This window comes from Lemur catta, chromosome 10, assembly GCF_020740605.2.
Source record: "Lemur catta isolate mLemCat1 chromosome 10, mLemCat1.pri, whole genome shotgun sequence".
Classification (NCBI taxonomy): domain Eukaryota; kingdom Metazoa; phylum Chordata; class Mammalia; order Primates; family Lemuridae; genus Lemur; species Lemur catta.
In genome coordinates, this window is record NC_059137.1 from 5543856 (window position 1) to 5570374 (window position 26519).

Below are 26519 nucleotides of genomic sequence, written 5' to 3' on the forward strand. Positions count from 1 at the left end.
TGGTTTACGGCATTCACAACAAACTCCGTTTCAACCCCAGGGAATTGGAGATGATAATTCGCCACGCACAGGGACTCTGAAGAGGCTTAAATTAAATAACTTGCATCATTCACGCACGTTGTGGTCAATAAATCAAGTCCACTGCCTTCTGGAGATCCATCAGGCCAATTGTTTTATAAATCTTCAGAAAGATAGCATTTATTTCACTCGAGGCTCATGACTACGCTTGTCAAGAAAGCCAACCCTGCCAGGAAGTCGAGGACATAAATGCTAGTGCCCCACAGGTCATGGGTAAGTGGACGGGCCAGACCCTCGGCCTCCCCCTAGCATGGCTAGAGCCAAAAAAGTGCCACAACGGCACAACTGTTGAGTCGGGCTGCAGCCATAAGAGGGCGATGATGTCCTTTGAGCCAGCATAGTCCAGGCAGCTAGGGAGCAAGGCCCAGGGAGTGTCCCTAGACCAAGGAGTATAGTCCTGACATCACCCAGTTTCATCCTAGGAGGGATGGACACAACTTTAACCCACCCATTGCCACAGCCCTTACCTTCATGGAGCCTCTCGCAAGGTTGGCATTGCCGATACCTATTTATAGAGGAGGAAACTGAGACTCAAAAAGTACTAGAATTCACATAGCAGATGTCTGCAAGGCCAGTGTTTGTTCCAACTGCATGTGTTTTACCCCAGAGCCTGCACTGTTCACCAAACATTTCCTGAGTGCTTTGCTGGTCCTTTGCTGAGTGTTTTACAAGCATTATGTTATTTATTTATTTCTTTTAGCCCACCTTGGAGGTAGGCATTATTGTCCCTGACAGTCATTTGGGACCACTGAGTCCCCAAAACAGACCTGCCTCTGGGATTAGGCTCGAAGCCTCAGACTGCCACCCGGGGCTCCTTTCTGCATCACACTGGCCTCTTTGTCACACCCACACGTGTGGGCACCTGGAAACAGCTGCACATCCCAGGGAGCTTGTTAAAAATATAAATTCCTGAGCTCAGATTTAGGCAGTGAGGTTCTGCAAAGGGAGGGTGAATGTGTGTTTTAATTCCCTGTGTGATTTCAGTGGCCAGTCAGGTCTAACATTTGCTGATTCCCCCCACATCTGTGTATCTCTACAACCACCCCAGGCTGATCAATGTCATTTCTACTGGAGTGACGGTAATAACCTCCTAGCTTGTCTCCCTAATTTTGTATTTGCCCCTCCTACCATCCAGTGTCCATACAGCAGCCAGAGGGAGCTTTTTAAAACAGATCATATTAAATCATGTCCTTCCTTAAACACTTTTGGCAGCTTCTCTTTACACTAAGAATAAAATCCAAATTCATTATCATGAGCCCTGCCTATCTCTGACCACACTGTCTTCCTAACCTTCTGTGTTACCCATTACACTGCAGCCAGACCCACTGGCCTCGCCTTGGTTCCACGAACACCAAGCTCATCACCAGCCCAGATGGTTTGTTTTGGGCCCTTTCTATCTGGAATTCTCTTCTGTGAGTTCTTTGTGTGGCTGGCTCCTCCTTCTCGCTCATGTCTCGCTCAAATATCACCTCCTCAGAGAAGACTTCCCTGGTTACCTTATCTGGAACAACCCTCCGGGCCCTTTTTTTCTTTCCTTCTTTCTTTCCTTCTTTCTTTCTTTCTTTCCTTCTTTCTTTCTTTCCCTCTCTCTCTCTCTCTCTCTCTTTCTTTCTTTCTTTCTTTCTTTTCTTTTCTTTCTTTCTTTCTTTCTTTCTTTCTTTCTTTCTTTCTTTCTTTCTTTCTTTTCTTTCTTTCTTTCCTTCTTTCTTTCTTTTCTTTCTTTCTTTCTTTCTTTCTTTCTTTCTTTCTTTCTTTCTTTCTTTCTCTCTCTCTCTCTCTCTCTCTCTCTCTCTCTCTCTCTCTTTCTCTCTTTCTCTCTTTCTCTCTTTCTTTCTTTCTTTCTTTCTTTCTTTCTTTCTTTCTTTCTTTCTTTCCTTTCTTTTTTTTTTGAGACAGGGTCTCGCTCTGTCACCCAGGCTAGAGTGCCATGGCATTAGCCTAGCTCACAGCAACCTCAAACTCCTGGGCTCAAGCGATCCTCCTGCCTCAGCCTCCTGAGTAGCTGGGACTACAGGCAAACACCACCACACCCAGCTAATTTTTTTCTATTTTTAGTAGATACAAGGTCTTGCTTTTGCTCAGGGTGGTCTTGAACTCCTTACCTCAAGCGATCCTCCCATCTCGGCCTCCCAGAGTGCTAGGATTGCAGGCATCAGCCACCGCGCCTGGTCCGAGTCCCGTTTTTATCACTTGATCCTGTTTTATTTCTCATCACTGAATGTTCCCTTTGTTTATTGCAGACTTCCCCCACTAGGATGTGAGTGCTCTGAGAACAGGGACTGTATCTACTCCGTTCAATGTGCATTAGTGCTTAGAACCAGGTCTGGCACATAGAGGGCAGCCATAAAATATTTGTTGAAAAAATAGGATCTATTTACAAAATATCCATTTGCTCATCATCTGTCTTCCCCAGAGGATTTGAGCCTGACAAATACCCAGACTCTACTTTGTTCACTGCTCAGTTTCTAGAACTGTGATTGATACATAGTAGGCCCTTGTATCAATCATGTCTTTGATATTCTGAACTTTGATGTGTTGACATCTGGGGCCTTGCTCACCCTGGAGGCACTGCCCAACCCAGGGTTGGGTTAACTAATTCTAGACATAGTGAATAACTCACTCAGGAGCCATGCCTTTCAAATGGAAACCACCAATCCTGAGCACATACCCCCAAACGCCTCCTTTGCTAGGCTCCGCCACTCAGGGCCACTATCCACTTGCCCCAGTCACCCAGAGCCAGGTACCAGACAACTAGGTACAGCCTCTGTGCCCCAGAGCACACTGAACTTATTCAAGCTAAGCAATAAACTGCTTACCCTGCCTCACCCTTCCTGTCCTATGGAAACCACAATAAAGGACCCTGCCCAGTTCTCCCCTCACTCCTTCTCTCTCTGACCCACCCCAGTGCCTTCCTGTGTGCCCTGCCTCCTGTTTCGAGGAAACTGTGAGTACAACAAAGTTCTTTCTTTATGAGAGTCATTTCCTTGTCGGCATGTCTTACAATACCTGATTAAAACAAATCCTAGTACCCTTAAAACAGTTCTCACTAAGCATCTGTTGAATTAATGAATGAACTTACTCAATATGCATTGGCTGGGCACCAAGCATGTGTTGTGGGTTCACAGAGCTGGGTCATTTGCTGCCCCAGTCGTCAAGGTGCTAAGGTGTTCAAAGACGGGAGGGGGGGGGGGAGGAGAGACAGAAAAGCCTACCTGACAGGTGGCATTTGAGTGAGCCTTGAAGTGAGGGAACCATGGGCCCTTGGGAGTTGGGGTGGTGGACAGGGCAACTCCAAGTGAAAGTAACTGACAAGGAAATCTTGAAAAATATGAAAATAGAGGCAGCAGGGATTCCCTAGCCTGGAACTCTTGGCTCAATCCTCATCTACCCACTGGCTTCACCTTGTGTTTCATTAAAATGGTAAAAGTAGTTACATACATTTTCTAAGCAGAGATGTGCACAAAGATTTCTGCCTAAGGATGTCCATCAACGTATTGCTTCTCCTAAAAACATTAGAAATAGTCTTAACATCTATGGTCATTTTTAAGCATGTTCACAAATATTTTCATATTTCTCCAATCAAGAAGTGGGGTCTGTGCATCCCCCTCCCTTGCATCCGGGCAGGCTTGTGACTGCTTGGATAGACAGCATATGTCAGAAGTGCCTCTACGTGACTTCCAGCGCTAGGTCAGAATAGACCAAGCAAATTCCACCTGGTTCTCTTGAAACTCTTGTCTTTGAATCCCTGAGCTGACATGTAAGAAGTATGACTGCCCTGAGGTAGCCATGTCATGAGGAAGCAGTCAAGCATGGCAACTAACCAGCCACTGTCCTTAACTTTCCCCACCCACACACAGACAGACACACATCCCAGCAGGCCAGCTCTGAGGCAGAAGGAAGCTGAAAGCTCAGGATATCTGTTCCTCTAGTTCACGACATCCAAGGAAGACATCCAAGGAAGTGGGTTTCAGAAAAGGTTGGGGGAAGAGGGGTTAAACAGCTGTCTTAGGTGCCCTCTGGGGGATGCCCAGCGGAGTGGGTAGTAGGAACATTTACAATCCTTCTCGTCCACCAAAGCCATCCTTGTATTAACAATGCCTCCCATTTACTGAGCACTTACTGTGTGCCAGGCACTGAGCCATGTGCTTTATTCATGTATGTACATTATCCCATGTAATCATTATGACATATTTAGGAACAGATCGTGCCACTTTCCATGTGAGGAATCTGGGACACAAAGATGTTAGTTCACTTGCTCAAGGGCACACAGCCAGTGAATGGCAAAGTGGAGCTTCAAACCCAGACCATTGGCCGCTATCTAGAATCCTCTATTGCTGAAGGTCCTGGATCATGCAATAAGGCAAGGAAAAACAGAAGACATCCCAATCAGAATGGAAGAAGCAAAAGTGTCTTTATTCACAGACAACGTGATCGTGTACACAGAAAGGCCTAAGGAATATACAAAATGATACCGGAATGAGTAAGTAAGCTTTGCAAGGTTGAAGACCACAGGGTCAATGCACAGCACCGCGTCCCTGTGGAACATGCAGAAAGCCCTTTGGACTGAATCTGCAGGCTGACCAGGAGGTGGTGATGCCTGTGGTCATGAACCTGGCTTCTGGGGTCAGACGCCTGCGGGGGAACCCAACCCCGCTCTGCCACTCGCTGGTTGAGTGACGTGGACAAATGATTTACTCTTTCTATGCCTCAGTTTTCTCCTACTTCAAATGGATATTAATTAAAAGAGCATGGGCGGGGGGAGTATCGGCTTGCGGGTTTGTGGGGAGGATTCGTGGAATGCATGTGTCCAAATCCCTAAGCCCAGGCCTGGCCCACGGAAACTGCTGAGGCAGTGTCTGCATGCCTTTGTCTTGGGGGGGTGGGCTACACTCTCAGGAAAGGGCCCCGAGGCCTCTGCTGGGAAAGCAAGCAAGGTAAGAGGTTGGAGTCTTCAGCGTCCGGCCTCCCTCCAGCATGCAAATTCCTCAGGACCATGACTCACATCTGCTCATCCTGTGTCCCAGTGCAGCGGGGCACACGCAGGGCCGCGCTCTTCTACGGACGCAGGTCCCTGCGCGAATCAGAGGCACCTCGTCTGCAGTTACAGATGGCTGCCACCAGGTGGGTTCTGGAGCCTGGGTTGCGGGCCCTGTGACCCGCTAGCTGGAACTTCACAGAACAGAATGACCTATGGAGAGCAACTTAGATTTTTATGCAAGGGTCCCACTGACCTCTGAAGTCTGACTCCTGCAGGCTCTTCTTCAGGAAGCATCCTTTGCTGCGAGGCTCGACACGTGGGCCACTGCACCCACCGCATCTGGAGTGAAGGGAACACAAGACAGATTAGCTGTGGTCACAGGAACCTGAGATCTGGGTGCAGGCTTCCATGGGAAGAGGGTAATGCAGGGGCCACCAAAAGCACGGTGATCCTGATGGTGAGCTATCAAAGGAAAGGCAAGGGGCGGCAGGGAGGCCGAGAACCAGGGTAACTTCCCCCGACTGGCCCCAGGGAGCAAACCACAGATGGGACCTGCAGGTGAATGCATCAGATATACATCTCTGCCGTGCCCCCATCTCCCAGGATGCCAGATGGATCCCCCAAAGTATGGGGGTCTTTGGGAGTACACACCTGAAATTCCGCGTGGGAGGCCTGTGTATACAAGTGTGAATTCCTGAGTGTCCGCAGGGGTGTGTGTGTCTGTGCACACACAGCCGGATGAGGATGCAGAGAGGTGTGCCTGTGGGATGCCAGGAACACGCCCACCCAGGGGTGGGAAGGATGACACTCTCACGGCTAGAATATGGAATATGCTGGAGCACAGGTATAAACTCACACTCCCCAGCGTGTACACCTCTTACTGGCCAGGAGATCCTGGAGAGGAGAGCTGGGCCTGGCCCTCTGTGGGCCGTGAAGCCCCCTGGCTGTACCTTGATGGCCTTCCTGCTCCTTGGTCTGCTGTGAGGAGGGTCTAGAAATGGGTGCCCAGACCACTTGCAAATTCTAGCTGTTGGGAGGGCACTTGGTGGTCATCTTGGCCTACCCCCACTGGCTGCTTGAACCCTTCAAGAAGGCCATGAAAATGGAAAAAAGTAAAGATATTGGGGAAGTGACACAATGAGTCAGCTGACAACCAGGAGAAGTCTGCCCAGCCCCTTTCGAGATGTGCACGTGCTTTGCATGGCAGCCCACCTCTTTGAGATCTGACATCCCAGTTGTGACAGAGAGAATTCTCCCTTTCAGCGGACACAGTAGTGAATTTCAACACCAGTAAGCGGAACAACTCTTACTATCCTCGTCCCGCTTCTCAGCACTTCCCATACCTCCTTGTCACGCAGACAAAAGTGTCCACCCATTCAGATGCTAAATGATAAATGTTCCAAGTAATTTTTATTTTAGAATACAAGAGAGGTACAAATATATTTACAGTTACATATACAATGAAATAATATATATAACAGTTTCGCAAATATCATTTTAGATAAATATTTACAAAGTTAAAGTGACCGTTTTATGGAAGTAGAACACAGTTTCTTGAAAATTCTATACATTTTATACTTTTCATTAATATTATTATAGTTTCCTTATTTTACAAAACGCCCTACGGGAATTCTGGCAAATGACTGCAAGGTGTGAGAGGCGACACCAGAGGGCGCGCACGGCCGCAGTTTGGGGAAACAGGCAGGGGCAAAGGCAAGTGTGGGCAGGCTCCGCAGAACCCGGGATCGGGCACAGCTCGGAAGCGCTTTCCGGTCGTGAAGCCAGCCTGGCCTCCCGGGCAGCGGCTCTAGCCTTGCCCTCCTCTTGCTGGGGGTATGTGTTGGGAGCGGTTGGGGGAACCGCCCCTTCCCAAACATGATGTCAGAGCTGAAGGGGAGGGGCCACTGGTCCAACTCCCTCATTTTACAAATGGGGAAACTGAGACCCACAGAGGGGCAGGGTCTTGCCCGGGGTCCTACAGTGGATTTCCGTCGTGCCTCCACTCTCAGCCTACCTGGCACACCGCAAAGTACTCGTGCCTCATCCATCCCCACGAGCCGGGCTAGGAGCACGGAGGCCGGAAGGAGAGAAGGGCTGGGAAGTGCAGGGCTTTCCGGGACTCTTACCGCTGCCCCTGGGCCTCAGTGGTTCCCAACTGTCGAGGGACACCTGATCCAGGGCGCTTCAGGACATCAGTCCCAGCAGGCAGGAGGAGGCGGCGGCGAAGGCGTCCCCTCCCCGCCCCTCTCCCCGCGCCCAGGCCGCACCGGGACTGGGAGGTGCGCGCTCTCCCTTCCGAAGTACTGAGCTCTCCGCGGGGCACGTGGGGGCTCCCCTTCCCCCCGCTGAGGGCCCTCGGAGACTCTCAGCCGCCTGTCCTGCCACCCACGCAAGGGACGCCTGCCTGGGGGACCGGCTCTTTAGGAGGAGGGAGACTCCGGAGTGAGGCCGGACACGGGGACCCCTCCACCAAGGGAGGCGGCTGAGCAGCCGCACCAGCGGGCTGTCCTGGGAAAGGGACTTCACCGTCAGCGTCCTCATCGCGAAACGGGCGGAGAGCGTACGCCTCGGGGGTCACTCCTGGGGCGCTCGCGCGGCGGCCGGCAGGCAGAGGCCGGCACCGGGCCGGGCGCGGCGCGGCGCGCGCTCACAGCACCATGGCCGGCAGGTGGTGCGCGGCGGCCGCGGCGGCGAGCGCGGGCGCGTGCGGGTGCGGCGCGGGCAGCGCGGGCGAGTGCGCCTGCAGCGCGGCGCTGGGCGGCCGGTGGCGCGCGCTCTTCTGGTGGGCGCGCAGGCCGGCCAGCTGCGAGTAGGCGCTCTGGCACACCTGGCACTTGTAGGGGCGCTCGCCCGTGTGCAGGCGCACGTGGTTGCGCAGCGTGGACGACTGGCTGAAGCGGCGGTTGCAGAAGCGGCACACGAAGGGCTTGTCCAGCGTGTGGATGCGCATGTGGGAGCGCAGGTTGCTGCGCGAGTTGAAGCCGCGGTGGCAGATGACACAGCGCATGCGGCCCGCGGTGCCCGCCGCCGAGTCCGCGGGGTGGAAGTCCTCTGGGCACGGGCGGGGAGGGGGAGAGAGGGCAGCCGCGTTAAAACCCGCGCCGCCCCCCACTCGCCCCTCCCAAGGCCAGGCCGCCCCGATCGCTGGGTGGTTCTAGGCGGATCGGCCGGCGAAGGGCCCCGGGCACATAGGAGCGGGTCTGCTCCCGATCGTGCTGTGAGACCTGGAGACTTAGCGACTCAGCTTCGCTAACCCTCAGCTTTCTCATCTGTAACGTGGGAGCCTCGTCCTACCTCACCAGCTGTGCACGATTACCTGAGAGAATCAAACTGCTGTCTATTTAAGGTTTACACTTCACCTGCCTGGCTCATAGAAGCCTTCCATAAAGGGTAGTAACTATAATAACCCGCCCCCCACCCCGCAAAAAAAAAAACACGTTTCATTTATTCATACCACACATGTTTACTGAGTGCCTACTCTGTGCCAGGGACCTGCACCTCCATTTTCTCATTTCTGAAATGGAGGTGACAATAGCATTGCCCCCATAATTCTGTTGTAAGGATCAGAGAAATTAAGGTTTGTAAAACAGCTGCAGAGCAAGGGTTCAATAAACTAGTTTATGAGCCTCAGGTTGATCCTCTAAAAATAAAGGATCCTCTAAAAATAAGGATCATCAAATTTCACAGGGGTTTTATGAGGACCCAGTGGTACCTGATACCTGTCCAAGGTTTAGCCCAATTCTTGGCACAAAATAGGTCTTAAGCAAATAGTCTCTATCATGATGGGCAGTGTCACTCCAACACACACAGAGACAGGTTCTGGCCTGCCTTCATTCAACATGCTTACACTGAGCTTCTACCCTGGGCCAGGCCCTGCACCAGACACCAGGGACAGGGCAAGGAAATGTACAGGTTGTCAGAGCTAAAAGGGAACTTAGAGAACATCTTGCATAACACCTTTCCTTTAAAGATGAGGAAACTGAGGCACAGAGCCGTTCCCAAGATTGCACAGAACTAGAACTCAGTCCAGGCTCCTGCTGTCCAGCCCCTGTCTGCTTCCACCACACCCTGTTGCTTCTCTGGGTCTCTCCCCAAGACAGCCTATTTGGCCCAGAAATCAGGAGAACCGTCTTCCACCCCTGCTTGGCCCATGGGGGTGTCTCCAGGGGCATTGGCCTCCTTGGACAAGTAGGTCCCATCAGCTCAATGCTGCCAGAGGTTGCACCAGGGTCCCCATAGACCAGGAGCCTCCCTGCTCCCCATTCTGTCACTCTCTCCCCGCTCCCTGGGCTTCCCCCTCTGTGGGTCCCCGTGGCCCCATGGGGACCACCTACCATGCTTGTTCTTTTTCTGCTCCTCTTCTAGCCCTGGCACGCCAGGGATCCCTAGGAAGGTGTTGTGCGAGTTCCCATACCACACCAGCAGTTCCTGGTCAGGAGGGATCATCTGCAGGGAAGAGGCAGGAGGAGGTCAGGGAGGCGGCAGCTGGGGGCAAGTCAAAGGGCCCTGCACGTCCCCTCACAGCCAGGAGACGTGGGTCCAGTGTCAGCCCTGAGAAAGCCACACTTGGGCCCATGTCCACGGAGCCAGCCCAGAAGCCGCACAGACATGGAAGGGAGTGTGTGGTGCCCTCTGCTGTCCCCTCCCTGCCCAGGCCTTCTCGCCGTCTCTGTCCGAGCTCCGGCCACGCGAGAACCTCCAAGCTGACGGCAAGAGCACAGGAGGCTTGCAGCAGGCAGAAGTCACGGAAGACCGAAAGACAGAAAACTTTCCATTTCTTACCCAGGGACCCAAAGCCGGCCAGGCCTCAGGCTGCAGGGCTGAGCCAGGTGTTTCTCAGGGGCCTGGGCTGTGGGGCACCCTATGGTACCTGGTTATATCCTGCTGGTAAGTTCCGGAACATCTCTTCTCCAAAGCACCCATAGGCAGCTCCACACCTCACGTGCTTCCCTCCCTAGCACAAGGCTCTACGTGACTCCGTGCACGTGGCAGATGCTCGGATTGATGAACGTCTCCACCTCAGGAAATACTGGGGTGCACCACCTTAAACCCACTTCACCACATCCCGGGTCTGTGACAAAGAACCCCAGAAGTGATGTCAGGGTTCTTCACTCTCAGGGGAGGACCTGGCCCAGGAAAATGGCGACGGCTGTGGGTCAGAGGGTTTTGCAGTGACCCTCCAGGGAGGCGTGGGAGGCCTGCTCCTGGTGCGGCACTGACCCTAAACCCCACACACCCCAGGGTATCCCAAGGGGCCTGCCAGGCCTTTAGCGAAAGCCAGTCACCCTGCCCAAGTGGGGAACCTTCAGGTCCTAGACAGGCAGGGCAAACGAAAGGACAGCCCAGCACTCCCCTGAGGCCTGGACCCCCAACATGCTGGCTTTCGCACCTGCCCCTGGGGTCACACTCCAGTGTGCCCAGAGAGTGGGCACCTGGACACCCCGAGGCAACAGCTGGTTTGTTTTCCTGGTGGTCCTCTTTAAGTTGAAGCACAAAAGATCATGTGGGATTTCATCTAGGGGTGTCTGAAGCCACCCCAGAGTAGGACCTCCCCATGGCCTCATTTGGTTCTGGCCGGCAGAGCCCCGCCACACTCAGAACCCCGTGTCTGCCACACCTTCCTTCCTCTGGGCAGAGCTGGGAAGACCCTCAGACCACAGCAGCAAGCTCTGCTCAACCCTGAAAACAGGGGGAAGTTGGGAGAGAAGGAGCGGGAGCAGGAAGGTGTGAGGGCACCTAGGGGACCGCCATCATCCTAATCTCTGTATGGAGCCACCATGTCCTTTCCCAGCGGACCCCATGGCCCACGGGCATCACAGTGAGCCTCAGGGCCAGCAAGCGACAAGAAGCCAGCAGAGAGTGCCACACCAACCTGGACTCATGGGGTGTGCGCATAGAAAAACCAAGTGCAGCCCTTAACCCGGGAAAATCAGGTGGTGGCTCAGAGAAAGTGGGCAGATTAGAATCTGGCACCACAGGAAAAGTCTCCTGCTGTCCCGGAGGCCACTGAGTCAGAGATGGAGGAAAAGGGACAGAGAAGAAAGAGGTTTTGTGCCCCCCTCAGGAAATCAGATGATAGAACTAAAATATTTTTGATAAATTAATTGTGAAGGAAGCTGCTCTACAAGATAGTGTAGCTGTGCCATTGGGTTGGTCGCCAGGTCCCTGCATGACCACAGGTAAGTAACTTTGCCTCTCTATGCTTGTCTCCTCAAATGAGGGGCTTGGGGAACATGATCCCTGAGTTGTAAGTCACCTCCAGCATTGTCCTGCCCCATGGCTGCAATTCTCAAATGAAACCATTTATTTATTTTAAACTATTGAGTTATAAATTTTATTTATTAATTAGTTATTGAGACAGAGTTTCACTCCATTGCCCCCGGTAGAGTGCAGTAGCATCATTATAGCTCACTGCAATCTCCAACTCCTGGGCTCAAGCTATCCTCCTGCCTCAGCCTCCCGAGTAGCTGAGACTAAAGGCATGTGCCATCACGCCTGGCTAATTTTTTCTATTTTTCGTAGAGACTGAGTCTCACTCTTGCTCAGGCCGTTCTCAAACTCCTGAGCTCAGGTGATCCTCCTGCCTTGGCCTCCCAGAGTGCTGGGATAACCAGACATTTATATATCACGGCAGTTCTCCTGCAATCAGCGCCCCCCACCGACTGTCTGAACACGCCCCTCCAGGAGTTGGTACTGCAGAGGGCTCTGGCTCAGCCCTGGAGTCAGATGTGTCAGGGTCCACCTGGGCACCCCACCTGCTGAGCAAATGACCTTGGGCAAGTTGCCTCATGTCATGGGGCCTCAGTTTCCTCACGTTGCTCTGGCCTCACTGAATGATTGTCAAGGTTCAGCAGGGCCACATGCATAAGGCTCTGCATAATGGAGATGTGGAAGTGCTGGTTATTATCCCCCCGCCCCCAGCTCGCCAACCTCTCAGAGAAGCTGGCAGCACTCTTTAGCACACTGAGTCCCTACGGGAGTGCCCGGTGAGCCTGCGGTGTGGCAGAGGGCCGCTGGCACTGTTAAAGCGCAGGAGCTTTGCCTTTAGTGTTCAACGAGACTGCAGGCTAGACCCGAATGCCCCAAGGACACCAGCCCCACACCAGTGCCCCTGCTTCCTGGCTCCATGTCCCCGGAGAGAGGAGCCCACTCCTCCAGCACAGATGTGGGGACAGGAGGCTCTGCAGTCCCCCATCCGACGGTGCCCTGAGCTTCATCTTCACCTCCAGACTCGACGTCTGGGAATCTAATTCTAAGTCAACACCAGCCTTTTAATTTTAGTTATAAATAACAACTATCATTAAGGGTACATAAATAAATATAACAATAACAATAATAGTGGTGATGATGAACGAGGATTGGAGCCACAACATTTTGGATTATACAAATCTTGAATATTATTATTCAAAATGATTATTTGCAATATTATTTTTTAAAAAAGAGCTTTGATGGTAACTGCTTCAGTATAAGGGTGAGTCATTTATTTACTAACACATTTTTTAAATGTACTAAAATTAATTTTACTAATAATTTAAAAATTAAAACAGCCATGAAGCCACAGGGACAAACGTGTGAACCTGTACGAAGGTATTTGATGAGAGTAACTCTCCCACTCTGGATGCTAGCTACTGTCGCTGGTTTTCTGTAGATCTTGCTGTAGAAGGGTTTGTCAATTTGAGATTATTAAAAACTGCTGATTCAAGGTTTGTGGACAGCAGCGTGATGGGGTCTACATGATGCTTCTGATTTAAAAAAATAATGAGCACATATTACTTCTATACACACACAAAACAAAGCAAAAATTTAAAGCAAGAAAATCTATTAAGAAGAACCTCTCAGAACTGAGAATGACACACCATCCCCAGAAACCACCAGCGGCCGGGGAAGCAGCCTCTCCTGCCCGGAGCTGGGGAACTGGGTGTCTCCCGGCCCTTCAGAGCCCCAGGCTGGCCTCTGCCTGCTACCAGGCACCCTTCATCCAACAAACCCCTATGATCACGCACAGGAAACCCAGGAATTCCCTGAGATGCTGGAATTACCAGGCAGACGCTCCCCGGGCCCTGCAGCCGGCCTGCCTGGGTGCAAAGGCCAGTGCCACTGGCCCCTGGGGGAGCTCTGAGCCGTTACTTCCCATGCTCTGGCCTGGCCCAGCTGGGGCTCTCCACCAGGGCTGCAGAACCAGAATCAGCCCAGCCGGTCACTCACTTTTCTGGGAAGCAGCGACTGGCTCAGGACACACCACAACAAAGCAATTCCCAAAGGAAAGGAGTCCCAGTACCATAAAATCCACATCACCAAAACTCTGCAATGGCAGCGCCTGAGTCTTGTTGACAAATTACAAGGTGTGCTTCTTAACCGGCCCTGCCAGCCCAGTTTTTGTCCTGCCTCACTTGCTGAATTTTTACTATAAATTGGAACCGAGGTTTTGGGGTTGTTTTTCCCAATATAAATTCATGTCCCACCATTGAACACGCTCCCAGGAGACTCCCAGTCCCTCCCCTCCCCTCATGTGCAGAAGCCGTCCTGTAGAAGGATCCAGTGTCATCTGGACAGACATCAATTTCCATTGTACCACAGATGTCCTGACACAGCAATTAATAGAGTTCCAGCAAATAGATATTGGCCAGGGAGGCCACATGGCATGGTGATCAAGCGCTCCAGCTCTGGGACCAGACAGGCCTGGGTTCAAGTCACAGCTCACCAACCCTCTGTCATCTCCTTGAAACTCAGTCTCATCGTCATTAAAATAGGGACAGTAACAGAAGGTGCCTCGCAGGGCCCAGCAGACTCCATTTTTTAAGGTGCTAAGACCCTTTAAAAAGACCCTTTATTCATTCAACACTAGTGCCCACTTGGTATGTGCTAGGCACATTCTAGAAATGTCATTTTAGGCACCTGAGGGTATGGTGAATTCTGTGACTTAGTAAGGCATTCCTGGGGCATACAGGATCTACTGTGTCAGTAGATCCACCAGACACAAACCCTGCCTGGGGGCCCCGCACTGCCCTCCCAGGCCCTGGAACCCCCCATTGCCTTCCTCTCTGTTATTTTGTATTTGTGGAAAAGCTCAGAGCCGCAACAGTATATTTTGTTTATATTATGTTTAACAATAAAGATGTTTCTTCCCAGTTTTTGGCAAGTAATGAGTTACTGTTATAAAATATAAATAGCAGTTCTGAGTGGCAGGAAGGTTAAGAAAACAGATCACGGCGAAGGTCCCTCTCCTTGGCTAACTCATTACACACACGCAGAACAAGCAGCCGATTTATTCCAGAGACATCCAGGCAGTGGCTGGGGTGGGCAACAATGGGCTCTGGTCTAGCCCAGAAGGGCTGCTCGGGCTCTGGGCTTCAGCCTTGCCCAGAGGACGGCCATGGATGCCCAGACGCATGAATTACCCGGCAAGTGGAATCTGACGTTGCGACAAAATGGTTTGAGAAAATTGCCATCATAAAAAAATGAGTCCAGCTTTACTTATTAACAGTAACATGGTGGTATTTTGTGTTTGTCACTCACTCAAACAGTCCCATCTTAGTAGGCTTGCTAACTCTATAAAATCACTAATAGCCACACTGGTGGATCTATCTATGTCTCTAATATATATGATATTATGTGTGTATACACACGCACACGTCCACATGTCTCCTGGTCCTCTTTTATCAACTTGTATCAAATGTACATGACCTTTTTTTTCTAATCATATAAACTCAGATCCCTCCCTGGAGATATTCCTCTGCCACCCTGCCCTCCGACTCTGAATTTCTGTGTAAACATCTATTAATATTTCCCGACTCTGCCTTTCAGCCAGCGTGACCTGCACAGCAAGATGAAACTCAGGCCCCCTCATCGGCCCCAGCCAGGAGCCCTCCTGCCAAATCGATGTAGGCATTCCTGGCCTGTCTCCTGTGCCCTCATGTGCGTGGGAGGGACAGACGAGTGGGAGTCCTCTGTTGCATCTGTCTCAGAATGGCTGGGAGGGAGGGTTTGAATGTAACGATGTGTGTGCCAGAGTGAGGGAGGTGAGGGTTTGGGAGGGTGCTCTCTGCTAGAAGTGGGGTTCAGCTGTACCGAAAGCTGATTCTAGGATAGGGTGGTCCAGACACATGGTCACAGGAGCCACCTCTGCCCTGGGCATGGACTGCCTTCAGTCCGGCTCCCTGCCCCACCGGTGTCTTACTTCACTGGAACCCTAGTCAAGGAACCACTCACCTTTTCCTTACCCTCCACCTCCTGGTCCTCCGAGGACCACCCCAGCTGGGACCCAGGCAAGGCCTCTTGTTGTCAGCCCTGCAGCAGGTTATTCAGGGACAACCCAAGCTCCATCCCAGAAGCAGAAGTGACTAGGCCTGGGTGCCCTGGAGGTCTTAGAAAGACCCGGAGGCTCTGAGCCCAAGGGCGAAAATGGAGCATGGACTAAAGGCCAGTGGTTCTCTGTCCCTGCGGGGCTCCTCCAGACCCCCTCAAAAACTCAAGCAAGCCTCAGCCCCACCCCTAGGGGCCTGTGCTTCTCCCCATACGGGAGCAGAGAAGTTTGGTGGGAACAACTTCTCTTCCCACCCCCCCACCTGTCACCAAACTGCCTGTGTGGTCTGAGGCAGCTTCCCCCACTCCTGGGCCAGATTTCCTGCCAAGGGACACTGTCCAGGGAGGGCCCTGACAGTGTGGCCTCGGCAACCTCCACTCAGCTTGCTTGGCACCATTGGTCCTGCCCAGACACCTGCAGCTTTTCTGCCTCTGCCAAGCATTTCCCCACCAACAGCACCTGCGCTGCCCCTCCCTGGGCACCTTCCCTGGCTCAGCCCTCAGCCCCTGCCGAAGCCCCACCCCACACCCCCACGACACATCATCACACCATGGGATGTGACATTTACCTGTCTGCCAACTGCCCTTTCTCTCTCCTCTGAGAAGGCTCGCACCCCCCCAAGTGCCCTGCCCGAGCTCCTGAGCCTGCCTGCCACCAAGGGAGACCCCTTTTTCTCATCTGTCAACTGTAAATAATCACAGAATCCTCCTAATCATGACGATTCAATATGATAATTTGTATCCCGCATCAGGGAGAGCCTGGCACACAGGGAGCCATCGCTGAGGCTAGAGTCATGATCCCAAGTCACTGGAGCCCACACATGCAGAATGAGGGGCAGCCAAGCCACGGCAGACACACGTCCTCCCTCCCACTCAACGCGCTCCCTGTGCCGCCTTCCTCGTCTTGCTTTTTGTATCTCTGTGACCTCAGGACACCCTCAGCCAATATCCAGGGACCTCACCAGTGCAATGCATACAGCTGAAAGTTCTGTTCTTTCTGACTGCCACAGAAAGCTTCCTGTGGAGACCACGCTGCGTGGGCCTCGGCCACGGCCCATGTCAATTCCCCTCTGTCCACTGTGGTCTCTGGACACAGCTGCCCTGCACACTCCCCTCCCCTGGGTGCCCCTGCTGGTTCCCACACAGCACACACACACACCTCGATGGCCTTGTAGAAGATGCTGGTGCCAATCTGGACCACCTCCAGGTTCTGCTCCTGCTCGTTGCGGGCGCACTTGATGTAGGTCATCCAGCTTCGGTGGTCCTCCTGGCTGGCGTCGATGAAGTAGCGCACTGTGCCATCCTCATTGAACACCTGCACACAGATGGAGCAAGGACCAGGTGAGGCAGGGCTGTGCCACATGTGTGGTCTGCCGGGCACCTCCACACACTCTGTCTCCTTCCCCACCACAGCCCCAGCAAGTGGATAAAGCTATTACCAGCCTCCTTTTCCAGCTGAGGAGAGGGACTCTCAGAGAGGCACAGTGACTTGCCCGAGGCTAGCCAGCTAGAAGTGGCTAACCGGGAGTCAGTCCCCAGGGCCCCCTGGGCTGACCATGATGTGCTCCTGCTGCCAAGTCTTGCCCACCCTCAAGAAGTGTCTGCTAGGATCCCTGACCAGACAAAGTGGCCTCCAGCTACTCTTGGAGGTGGCAGTGATGGTCCCCAGGGCAGGCAGGAGCACCCGCAGGGACCTCAGAGGGAAACAGGAGCCTGGAGAGGGAAGGCTGGCTCACTGTGGCACCCCAACCTGGCCTAAGCCCCTTCGTGGGAGCTGTCACAGGCACTTAGAGGTCACACTTCCCGACCAACTTCCTGATCCAGCAACAGCTAGAGAAGGTAACCCCTGGCCCAGCCCTCCAGAGAAGCCGGTGAGGTGAGGGGAGGCCGCTGGGCCACCCCAGTACACTGCCTCCCGCTCCTGCGACCAGCTGTGGGGGTTTCTTGCATTGAGCCCCTCCAGGGTCTGCCAGGTGAGGGGAAGCAGGGGCAGGAAAGACATTAGGAAGGAAGCAGGTGCACCAGTCTGGCCTCAGTGGGTTTCCGGTTCTGCAAGGTGAGAGCCCCAGGAGGAGGAAGCTCTGCAGGAGTGGCTTTGTCCTGAGGGCAGCCCTCCCTGGCACCTGGCCCTGGGGGTGAGGATTGGGGTCAGAAGGCCTGGGATGGAAGCCTCTGAGCTTCAGTTTCCTTCTGTGAAATGGGAGCATAACTCCCAGGCTGCTGAGATCAGCCAGGAGCTGACTCAATGCCAGTTCAGCGAGGACTGCTTTGAATGCCCTTCTGCCCGGGTGGGAGCTGTGCTGGAGAAGCACGCGTCTTCCCGGTTCTCCACCCGCCACACCTCACCACAGGCCAGGGCTGGCCTTGGGGGGTTCCCCTTGCTGCTTCCAGGGCCAGGGGAAGAATGCAGGTGGCTGGGAGTTCGCTCCCAGGGATGGCTCTCCAGCTCCCGTGGGGACCCTGGGCAAGCGACATGGCTGCTCTGGGTCTCAGTGCCCTCATCTGCGAAGTGAAGCCAACAGCAGCCCAGCTGTCTAAGGTTGTCTGGACGGAGGAAAGTCAGATTTCCCCCCTCCCCAGAACAGCTTTCGAAGCCCAGTTTGGGGAAAAGCCTCCAGGCAGGGTGAGCTCCAGGGATGGGGCAGCTTAGAGTCTCGCCTCCGGGTGCATCTGGACGGAGCGTCAGCAGCTCCCAGCCAGGACAGAAGCGGGAGCGACCGGATGCCCGGGTCCCGCCCGCCGCCTGCGGCCCGGGCCCCCAGCCCGTACCTCCCACATGAGATTGTTGTTCTTGCAGATGTCCACGTGCTCCGGGGCAATTACACGGCCGGTGAAGGGGCCCATCTCAGTGCCCGCCTTGATCCACGTCTTGGAGAAGATGCCAAGGCCCTCGCCCGGGATGGAACTCTGCGCGATGATCACCTCCGCCGGCAGCACCAGGCTGGATAGCTTCTGCACCTCTGCGCGGTGGGGACAGAGGAACCGGTCAGAACTGGAGGCAGGGGAGGCCCGGTCCTTCCCCACCAGGGAAGGAGTCCTGCCCAGCCAGGCGAACCCAAGCCGACCCCATCTCCGGAGAAGTCATGGGGTGGGGGTGGAGGTGCGGGGAGCAAGTGCGGAGGCCCAGAGATCAGAGTCTCCTCTGTATGTAATCGGGACCCTCTGCGCCCTGGAAAGCGAGTGGTGCGTTGGGGCTCGTTTTTTAGGAGCAGGTTTTAGTCTCTCCACTAATTTTCTTTCGCCCTCCACGCTGAAAAAGTTTAAGAACTAGTGAGCCATCTGCAGCGCGTGGTTTTACAGATGGGGAAACTGAGGCCTGGTTCAATCTGGGACTCTTCTGTATCGTGCTGTTCTAGGCGTTTGTGCCGGTCGCTCGGCGCCCACTGTGCGTCCGGCACAGGGCGCTTGTGTAGGAGCCCGGGCGCGGCCAGTGCGCGGCGGCGGAGGTGCAAAAGAAATACTCTCAGCAGCAGGCCGGGCTCCGCTCGCGGTGTGACCCCCAGCCGGCCAGGGTCCCTTTCTGCTCCACAGGCCCTAGGGTGCCACGGAGGGTGGCGCCCGGGATCACCCGAGCCCTGAAGTCGCCTCGCTGAGCGGCGAAGAGACCCGGCGGCCCCAGCCCCCGAGGGTCCCCCTGCCGGGCCTCTGCGCCACGGTGGGAGCGGCGAGGCGCACAGGGGCGGCCTCCGTGTCTTACAAGGTTTCCCTCTAAGCTACCTGGGAAAATACCCGGCGAGCGGGCCGGCTGAAAGGGGGGGTTAAACGGTGTCCATTGCGGCGCGGCCGGCAATTTGTCACGCTGTTAAAGTGATCGCATTCATTCGGCTCCATTCGAAAGAAATTGCTAATTCTAAATTCATTAGCCCTGGAAGAATGCTGTAGCAGTAAATTGTAGCTCAATGCGGAGGGGACTTGTTTAAAAGGGGCCGAGGAATTCCCCTTACAAAAAGGGGGGATTAGATGGTTGACATAGCGTGAATGGAGTGGAATTAGTCTTCACGGTAAATTAAGAGAGGAACAGAAACCGTGAAGGGGAAGAGAGGGCGACGCGCAGAGATGCCAGCGCCAGGGAAAGATATTGTTTGCGGGTTGATGAATGAGGAATAAGAACTTGAGACATCTTAAAGAAAGAAACTTTTCTCGCTCTCTCTTTCTGTCCCTCGCTCTCTCCGCGGCTTTTTCTCCCGGCCCGCCTCCCGTCTCCTCCCCAACCCCCGCTGCCTTTTAAAGTTCTTGGTTTAAGTGGGAACTTTCGCGGGTCAAGCCCAAGTTAACTAAATGAATTTAAAACCCCTTCTTTTTGAGTCAACTGCTATTACACGCCTAGTAAGGCTTTAAACGCCAGGAACCCGCCAGCTCCAAGGGGGGAGAAGAAGGCAGGGGATGGCGGGGGCTACCGGCCCGACGGCTGGGTCGCCAGCATTGGGTCCTCCAGCTGCGCGGGGTGTGGAGCTGCCCCGCGCCCCACCCCGGCTTGGGTGCTCGGGGAAACTGAGGCGCGCGGAGCTTCGGGAGCACACGGGTTGGCACGAACAGCAGGGAGGCCCGGTAATCCCCGCCGCCTCCAGTGAGTCGCTGGGCCGGGAATTGCGGGTCGGGTCGCCGGGAGGAGGGAACGGGCCAGGCCCGACGGCACGACTCACCGCCAGAGAAGGACTGCGCCAGCACCTCAGCAGTGAAGGCCGTCTTGGGGCTGGCGTGGTGGCTCTTGTCCTCGAAGAGCTGCTCGCCCAACACGTTGCGCCAGCGGCCATACAGGAAGCTGTGCAGGATGTCGGAGGTGATGACCTCGGCCAACGCCAGCCCCGGAGCCTTCAGCCCTGTCTTGAGCACCAGGGCCTCAGCCGGGAGCACGGAGCCCATCATGGGCGGCCCGGGGCTCGCCGGCGCTGGAGGACAGCCGCACGGGCGACTGGGGAGGTAGGCGGGAGAGAGAGGAGCAGAGCAACGAGAAGAGACGACTGCGACGGAGGAGAGAAAGCAAGAGGAGCAGGGGGAGGACGGAGAGGAGGTAGCCGCAGGAGGGAGGGGGTGACTGGGAGGAAGGTGAACGGGGGGGAGCGAGGCAGAGAGGAAGAGAGATGGAGAAATCTGCAGAGATGGCAGAGGCGGCGCGAAGGGTGGAGAGACGCGGGTGGAGGCGGAGGCGGGTGAAAGGGGTGCGGGGTGGGTGGGAGGCGGGTGGCTGCAGAGAAGCGGTGGCGAGGGCCTCTCAGACGCGCGCTCGCCTCTCGCACACCCGGTCGGGACCGTCTTCCCCTTGGCAAAATCTCAGCGCCTTTATAGGAGCCGCAGTGACCCTCCTAATTGGTTATTAATGACCCCCTGACGTCGGAGGACAGACTTGTTGTACCCAGCCGGCTCGAGGAGCCTTCGCAGCGAGAGCAAGGGGCGGGGGCTCGCGGACCGCTCGGAACAGTCCCCCTCCGCTCCTCCCGCCCCTCCCCGGCCCTTCCTTCCCCCTCCTCTCCCTGCTTCTCTCCCCGTGGGAAGCGCAGGGCAGGGAGGTTGGCTCAGCCGGCTGTGAGGAGAGGAGAGGACGGAGCAGGGGAGGGGGGCGCGGCGAGGCACGCCCGGACTCCAGGGACCAGACAGGGACAGAGGGGACGCCTGGCTTCGGGCCCCGCGGGCCTCGCGCTCACCTGCGATCCCAGGCCTGATCCGCGCTCACCGCCCTGGCCCTGCCCGTCGTTCACCTTCCCTCCGCTGGCCTCCCAGACCAGGGCCCGCGCTCCCTGCCCTGCCCTCCCCGACCTGCACTCCTCAGGCTGCACTAGTCGCCCCAGGGCCTGCGGCCCCAGCTCCCGCCCTGCCGATCCCCTGCGTAGAAGGCGCTGCGGAAGCCGGCGCTTCGCTTCAAACGGGCCCCGCTAACCTGCTCGCTGTGCGCAGCCGGCTGCGAAACTCGTCTTGCTGCGGAGAGGGCTGCCGAGGCCCGGCCGCGGCAGTTGTCGGGGCTGGGCTGGGCCTGGGACAGCTTCGTGGGCGGCCAGCGTCCCGGCTCTGCGGGGGCTAGGTCCGGGGTCAGAACGGCGGACTGGAATCCGCACTGGCAGCCAGTCCCTCGGCAAAGGCTTCCCTGCGGGATGCAAGGGGGTCCAAAGGGGTCCCCGGACCCCGCCTAGATGGGAGCGGTCGTGCCCGCGAGCGAACTCCCTCGGAAATTACACGCAGTCCTGCGACAGGCCAGGACGCAGGCTCGCTCGGCTTGCAGCTTGGGCCTCCGGCTCTTCGCCAAGCTGCAACCTAGGAAAGCGCGCTGCGCTCGGGCACTCCTTCCTTCTTGCCTCCCAGTTCTCTCTTTTTCTCTTCTGACTTCGCTTCTCTCCCTTCCTTCCTCTCCCCTCCTCCCCCACCTCACCCTACAAGCAGACTTTCTGCGCGGGGGTTCCGAGGCACCTCGAAGGCCAGCGCGGTCCCTTTCCGGAAACCGGGAGCTGCTGAGCCGGGTGGGAAGGCCACCGACCGCTTCCTACAGGCTTTGCTGCCTCCCAGGGTTAGTCACAAGCCTCCTACTCCGGCCCCAACACACCGGGTGAGGGGTCATGGGACACCTCCTCCACCTGCTGAACTTCTGCCGCCCCCCCACTCCTGCAATTTCGGATGGCTAGTGGAGGTGTCCTGGACCTTCGGGGCGTGGGTTGGGCTCACATCCGCTGGAGGGTGGGAACGTCCCAATCCTTTTCCACAGCGCGAGGACTTGAGTGGGAGGACAGAGACCTGTCCAAAGTCCCCTGGGCAAAGAGCCCCCTCCACTGCCGGGCCAGGCCTTTGCTAAGCAGCCCTCACATCTGGCAGCCACGGACCTCAGGCCCTTGCAATGGTCTCCAGCGTCCCTCGGTCTGCTTTTGGATGCAGACGAAGGCAGGCGTAGCTGGCCTTCAGACCCGAGCTCCAGGCGCCCGAGGCAGGAGCCAGGGAAGGATGCACCCAGCAAAAGGCAGACCCGCTGGGCACCGAGCCAGCAGAGGGCAGCGCTGGGGAGGCGGAGTGCAGCCCGTGGGTTAGGGTCTTGAAACCTCCACTCCCTTCCCGAGGCTGCCGGAGGGTCACTTTGACCCCTGGGTGAAGGTTCGGGTTGGAGGGGGCACCGCTCAGGACAGGGGAGTCTCATCTGTGCTTAGTTAGGCCTTGGCTTCTAGGAAGACTAGACGGAGAGGAGAGTGTGGCGGGGTGGAGCAGACTACGTCGGGAGCGTTGCCAGGAGCCTCGAGTTCAGCTTCTGAACCCCAAAAGCTAACCCAGCTCCTCCAGGAAACCAAAGCGGGATGAGGACTGCTGTGCGCCCTTGGGACACCTGGCTTCTCTTTGGGCCTCAGTGTCCCCGTCTGTACAATGGTTTGGGTTGGGCTTTGTCTCTCTTTGGGTCAGGTCACTCCCCCCCCCATCAAACCCCGAGGATTTTGCCCATTCCTGAGCTGCACCCCACTGAGAGAAGCCCTCAGGTCTGTGCATGCCTCCCTCCTGGAGCTCTGCATTTGCGTCCTGGACCTCAGCTTGGGGTCAGAACGTGCAAGGACCGAGGGCTCAAACCGCAGCCAGGGAGCCCCATTGTTTTCCTCGGACCCGCAAACCCAGGGAGCAATGCTGAAGGTGGAGCCCTAAACAGCCTCCCAGCTGGTGAGCCCATGGCCCCCGGGCGTCTCCACCCGGCCCTAGCACTTTGTGCTTCTGGCCAAGCCACACCCACCTGGACGCCCACCCCAGGAAAAGGGGGCACTATAGGTAGCGCACAGCCTCAATGCCCTTTGGGGAGCAACACCCCAGCGCTTGCCTCTCCCCCGGTGGAGATTCCGAGGGGAAACATTCCGGGGGTTCCTGGCAGATGAACCGTGTCATTTTCCGCGGGGGCCCGGGAGCGGAGTGTGCCCGCGCCAAAGCCCCCTCCCCTGGGCCGGGCCGGCCGGAGCTCGCAGGCGCCGCCCCCCCCCCCTCGCGCCCGCTGGCCGCCGCTCGGCGATCTCTTTAATATTCATGGGCGTTAATAGAGAGGCCCCCAGTATATCGGTCCATTGTGGGCGGCTCGTAGGGCTTGAATAGGCCCCGGCCCCCTTTCTTCGGCGCGGCTTCCCGAGGGGCCGGGCCAGGAGTGAATGGCCCCGCTTCCCGCTCCGCGCCCCCTCCCCCTTTCAGGGAGAACATCTTTATCCCCGCCGCCGCCGCCGCCGCCGCCCGGGCCCCCATTCACGAGGCCCCGGCTCCGAGCGGAACGAATCAATCGGCCGCGGCTCTTCGGAGGTCATCCTCGCCGCCCGGGTTTCTCCTTCCCTCTGAGTCCACGGGAGTGGGGAGAGGGAGCCAGTGACAGGCGACGGACCCACGGCCTGCGGGACATTGAAGGCGGGGTGGAGGAGAAGGGCAGGTGGCGACCTGGAGAGGTGGCCTGGCCGAGGAGGGTGAAGAGAGGTTCAGGGCCCCGCCACCGCCCCGGGCCGGCTGAGTTCTACTTGTCCCGCTCAGAGTGGAGCACCGAGGGCGCGGCAGCCACGTCCCAAGCCCAGGGGTCTCTCCTGCCTCCCCACGAGGCACCAGCGCGCTCCCCTTCGGCCTGGAGGTGGCACCCGCTAGACCCGGGGCTCCCCTGGGCCCGCGGCGCAACCCGCAGGGCGCTTTCGTTCTGGTCCGTGCGCGGAGCTCCGCTCGCCGACGGCCAGGTCGGACCGCGCGCCTCAGTGGCTCGCTCGGAGGGGAGGCCGGGTTCGCGGCGTCGGCGCCCTGGCTCGGCGGCCCCGGCCGGGCGCAGGGGGCGTGAGTCGGTCAGGCGGGGCCACAGCGCGCCGGTCCCCGCCCCGCCCGCCCCGCCGGCCCTCGGAGACGCAGAAAGAAGCCCATTGTCCGCCGAAAAATACATTTTTGGGGGCCGAGTGAAAGCCCGCCTTTCTTTTGAACTTTAGAAGAAAGTCTCCTGCTCTCGCCCCTCGGAGGGAGAGATTTGTCCCTCCTCCCGGGGGCTCCGCGCGCCTCCTCCTCCCGAAACATCTGCCGGGGGAAAATCCACCCTGGAGGGCAGATCGCGCTCGCTTTAAGCCTGGCGAACTCATTAAAAAGATATTAGCGGCGGGGGCAGGTCCCGTGCAGGTATCGATCGGCCGGGATGAGCCCGAGGAAGAAAAGGCGAAGAATGTGGCCGCGCGGCGCCCGGGACCCCCACCCTAGTCCCCAGCCCGGTGCGCCCCGCGCCGCCTGGCGCTGCCCGCGCGTCCCGCCCCCTCCCACGGCCCAGGGCACAGCCCTCCCGCGCCTCCGCTCTGCCGGTCGCGCTCGGGCCCGGCGTCGCCCACGCCGGTTCCAGTCTGCTCCCTGCGCGGCCCCCGCCGGCCCAGCCGCGGCTCTCTCCTTCCCTGCGCACTCCGCTGGCGCTGGCGCTGCGGCCCCTCTGCCTTTCCCACACCCTCTCCGCTTACTCCTCCCATGTCTGTCCTGCTCTCTGAGTCTCAATCTTTCTTGTTCCCATTCCCGCCGTGGCCCAGGAAATTTCTTTCTCGCGTGGGGCCCATGTGACGGTTCAGGGCTCCAGGGCGGCCCCGCCGGCACGTACAAAGGCACGACGGGCTGCCCAGGCGGGATGGAGGGTGCGGCCGCAGAAATGGTTTCAATAGACGTGACTGGGGCCGGGCTTGAGCGGGGCTGCCCAGCGCAGGGGCTGCTGTGGCGCGGTGAATAGGGACAGCGGCCCCCTCCCTCGCCCCCACCCCTGCCCAATCTAATTAGCTTCCAAGGCTCAGGAGAGACAAAGGCTCGCCCCGGGGCGCCCACGTCGAGCGAGTCAGCGCCAGAGCCGGCGCCCAGGCCGGCAGGTGACTGGCACGCGAGTCTCCCTGGGCGCCTCGTGGGGTGGCCCCTCCCCTGAGCCTCGGGGACCCCGCCCGCCCATCACCCGCACCCCGGCCCCCAGTCTAGCCGCTGCCAGCGGCACAGCCACGGTGGATCAAGGCGGCCTGACGAGGGAACAGACGGTGGGGACACCAGGAGAGATGCTGCGATGGGGGAGAGAGAGACACAGGCTTCTGGAGGCAGAGGGCGCAGATGGAGGGAGACTGAGGCAGAGAGAGGCCCTGGAAGGATCCAGATGAAAGCGACAGTCAGAGACGTGGAGAAACAAGACTGGAAGAGAGGAAGGAAGCAGAGGCACAGAGGGCAGGGATTCCAAAAGAGCCCAGGCCGGGAGACACTTTCCAGGATTAGATGGCCAACAGGGAGGAATGGGGGTGCTTCAGACACAGAGCCTGGGGCATGGGGGCAAAAGGGGTCCCCGGGAAAAACAGCAAGGAGGGATTAAGAGAGAAGGAGGCTGGGTGGGATAGGTGGGAGGTGGTTGCTGCCTTCCCTGTGGTCTTTCCCTAGCCCCTCTGGCCTGGGCCACTCCCCCTCGCCAGCTGCCTGCCCCTCCTGCGGTCCCAGGGGCTGCAGGAAGGAGCCCTTCCCGGCCCACTCCGGCCCCTTCTTCCACCAGAGCCCCTTCCCACCCACACTCAGCCCACAGGCCTCCTCCGTGGCCTCCCCTGCCTGGACCTCCTGCCCCCCAAAACCTTGCGCTTGCCCTGCCTGTCTTCCTCGGGGCCACCTTCCCCACAGCACCCCCCAGAGCAGACAGGGGTTGACACAGGGGGCCTTGCCTTAACTGCTGCTCCTAGACACCACCTGCTGCTATGCAGACCACCCCCTGCCTCACTGGGAATCGTTGCTTTGTTCAACAAATACTTCCTGAGCACCCACTGTGTGGCAGGTCCCATACAAGGCCCCAGGGCACCACTATGACTAGGGCAGACCCTGGCCATGTCTTCTGAGACCAGCCTCCAGGAGGGTGCACCTCAGTGGGGCAGAGCCTCTCCTAGGCCACCCTGGTGGCTCCGAGGCCTCTCTGGACAGCTCTTTCTGAAGTCTTTTATCCAAGTGGCTTTTACTTCTTCTGTAAAGTGGGACCGATAACCACACCTGTCTCATAAAGCCAGAGCTGGCTGAGCTCACATTTGAGTTGCAGTGAATGCCGAAGAAACCTTTGTGGCTGTCATGCCTATTTTTATCCCCTGCCCAAAGACCACTCCCAAGTGTACAGGTACTCTGGGGGCATCAAGAAATACCAGGGCCCCAGAGACCTGCAGGTGTGGGTCCAAGCCTGGTTACAGCAGACAGGCTAGGAGCCAAGGCACCCACATTCCCT

The 26519-nt window shown here is 57.0% G+C and overlaps 1 protein-coding gene across 1 annotated transcript; it reads right to left on the bottom strand.

Moving 5' to 3' along the window:
* Positions 1-7703: 7703 nt before the first annotated feature.
* PRDM12 (PR/SET domain 12) lies at positions 7704-20224 on the bottom strand. The gene is made up of 5 exons (XM_045563737.1): positions 20002-20224; positions 18128-18318; positions 16518-16673; positions 9391-9502; positions 7704-8107 (listed from the first exon to the last, which is right to left on the bottom strand). The coding sequence occupies exons 1-5, from the start codon at positions 20222-20224 to the stop codon at positions 7704-7706; spliced, it is 1086 nt and encodes a 361-aa protein (XP_045419693.1).
* Between the last annotated feature and the right edge of the window lie 6295 nt (positions 20225-26519).

What these genes read in the sequence shown, in the direction of transcription:
- PRDM12 (XM_045563737.1), bottom strand. Translation starts at nt 20,224, where the DNA reads ATGATGGGCTCCGTGCTCCCGGCTGAGGCCCTGGTGCTCAAGACAGGG. An exon ending in ACAACAATCTCATGTGGGAG is followed by an intron (nt 16,674 to 18,127) that starts GTACGGGCTGGG and finishes ATCTGTGTGCAG; the next exon opens with GTGTTCAATGAGGATGGCAC. An exon ending in TCTTCTACAAGGCCATCGAG is followed by an intron (nt 9,503 to 16,517) that starts GTGTGTGTGTGT and finishes TCTTCCCTGCAG; the next exon opens with ATGATCCCTCCTGACCAGGA.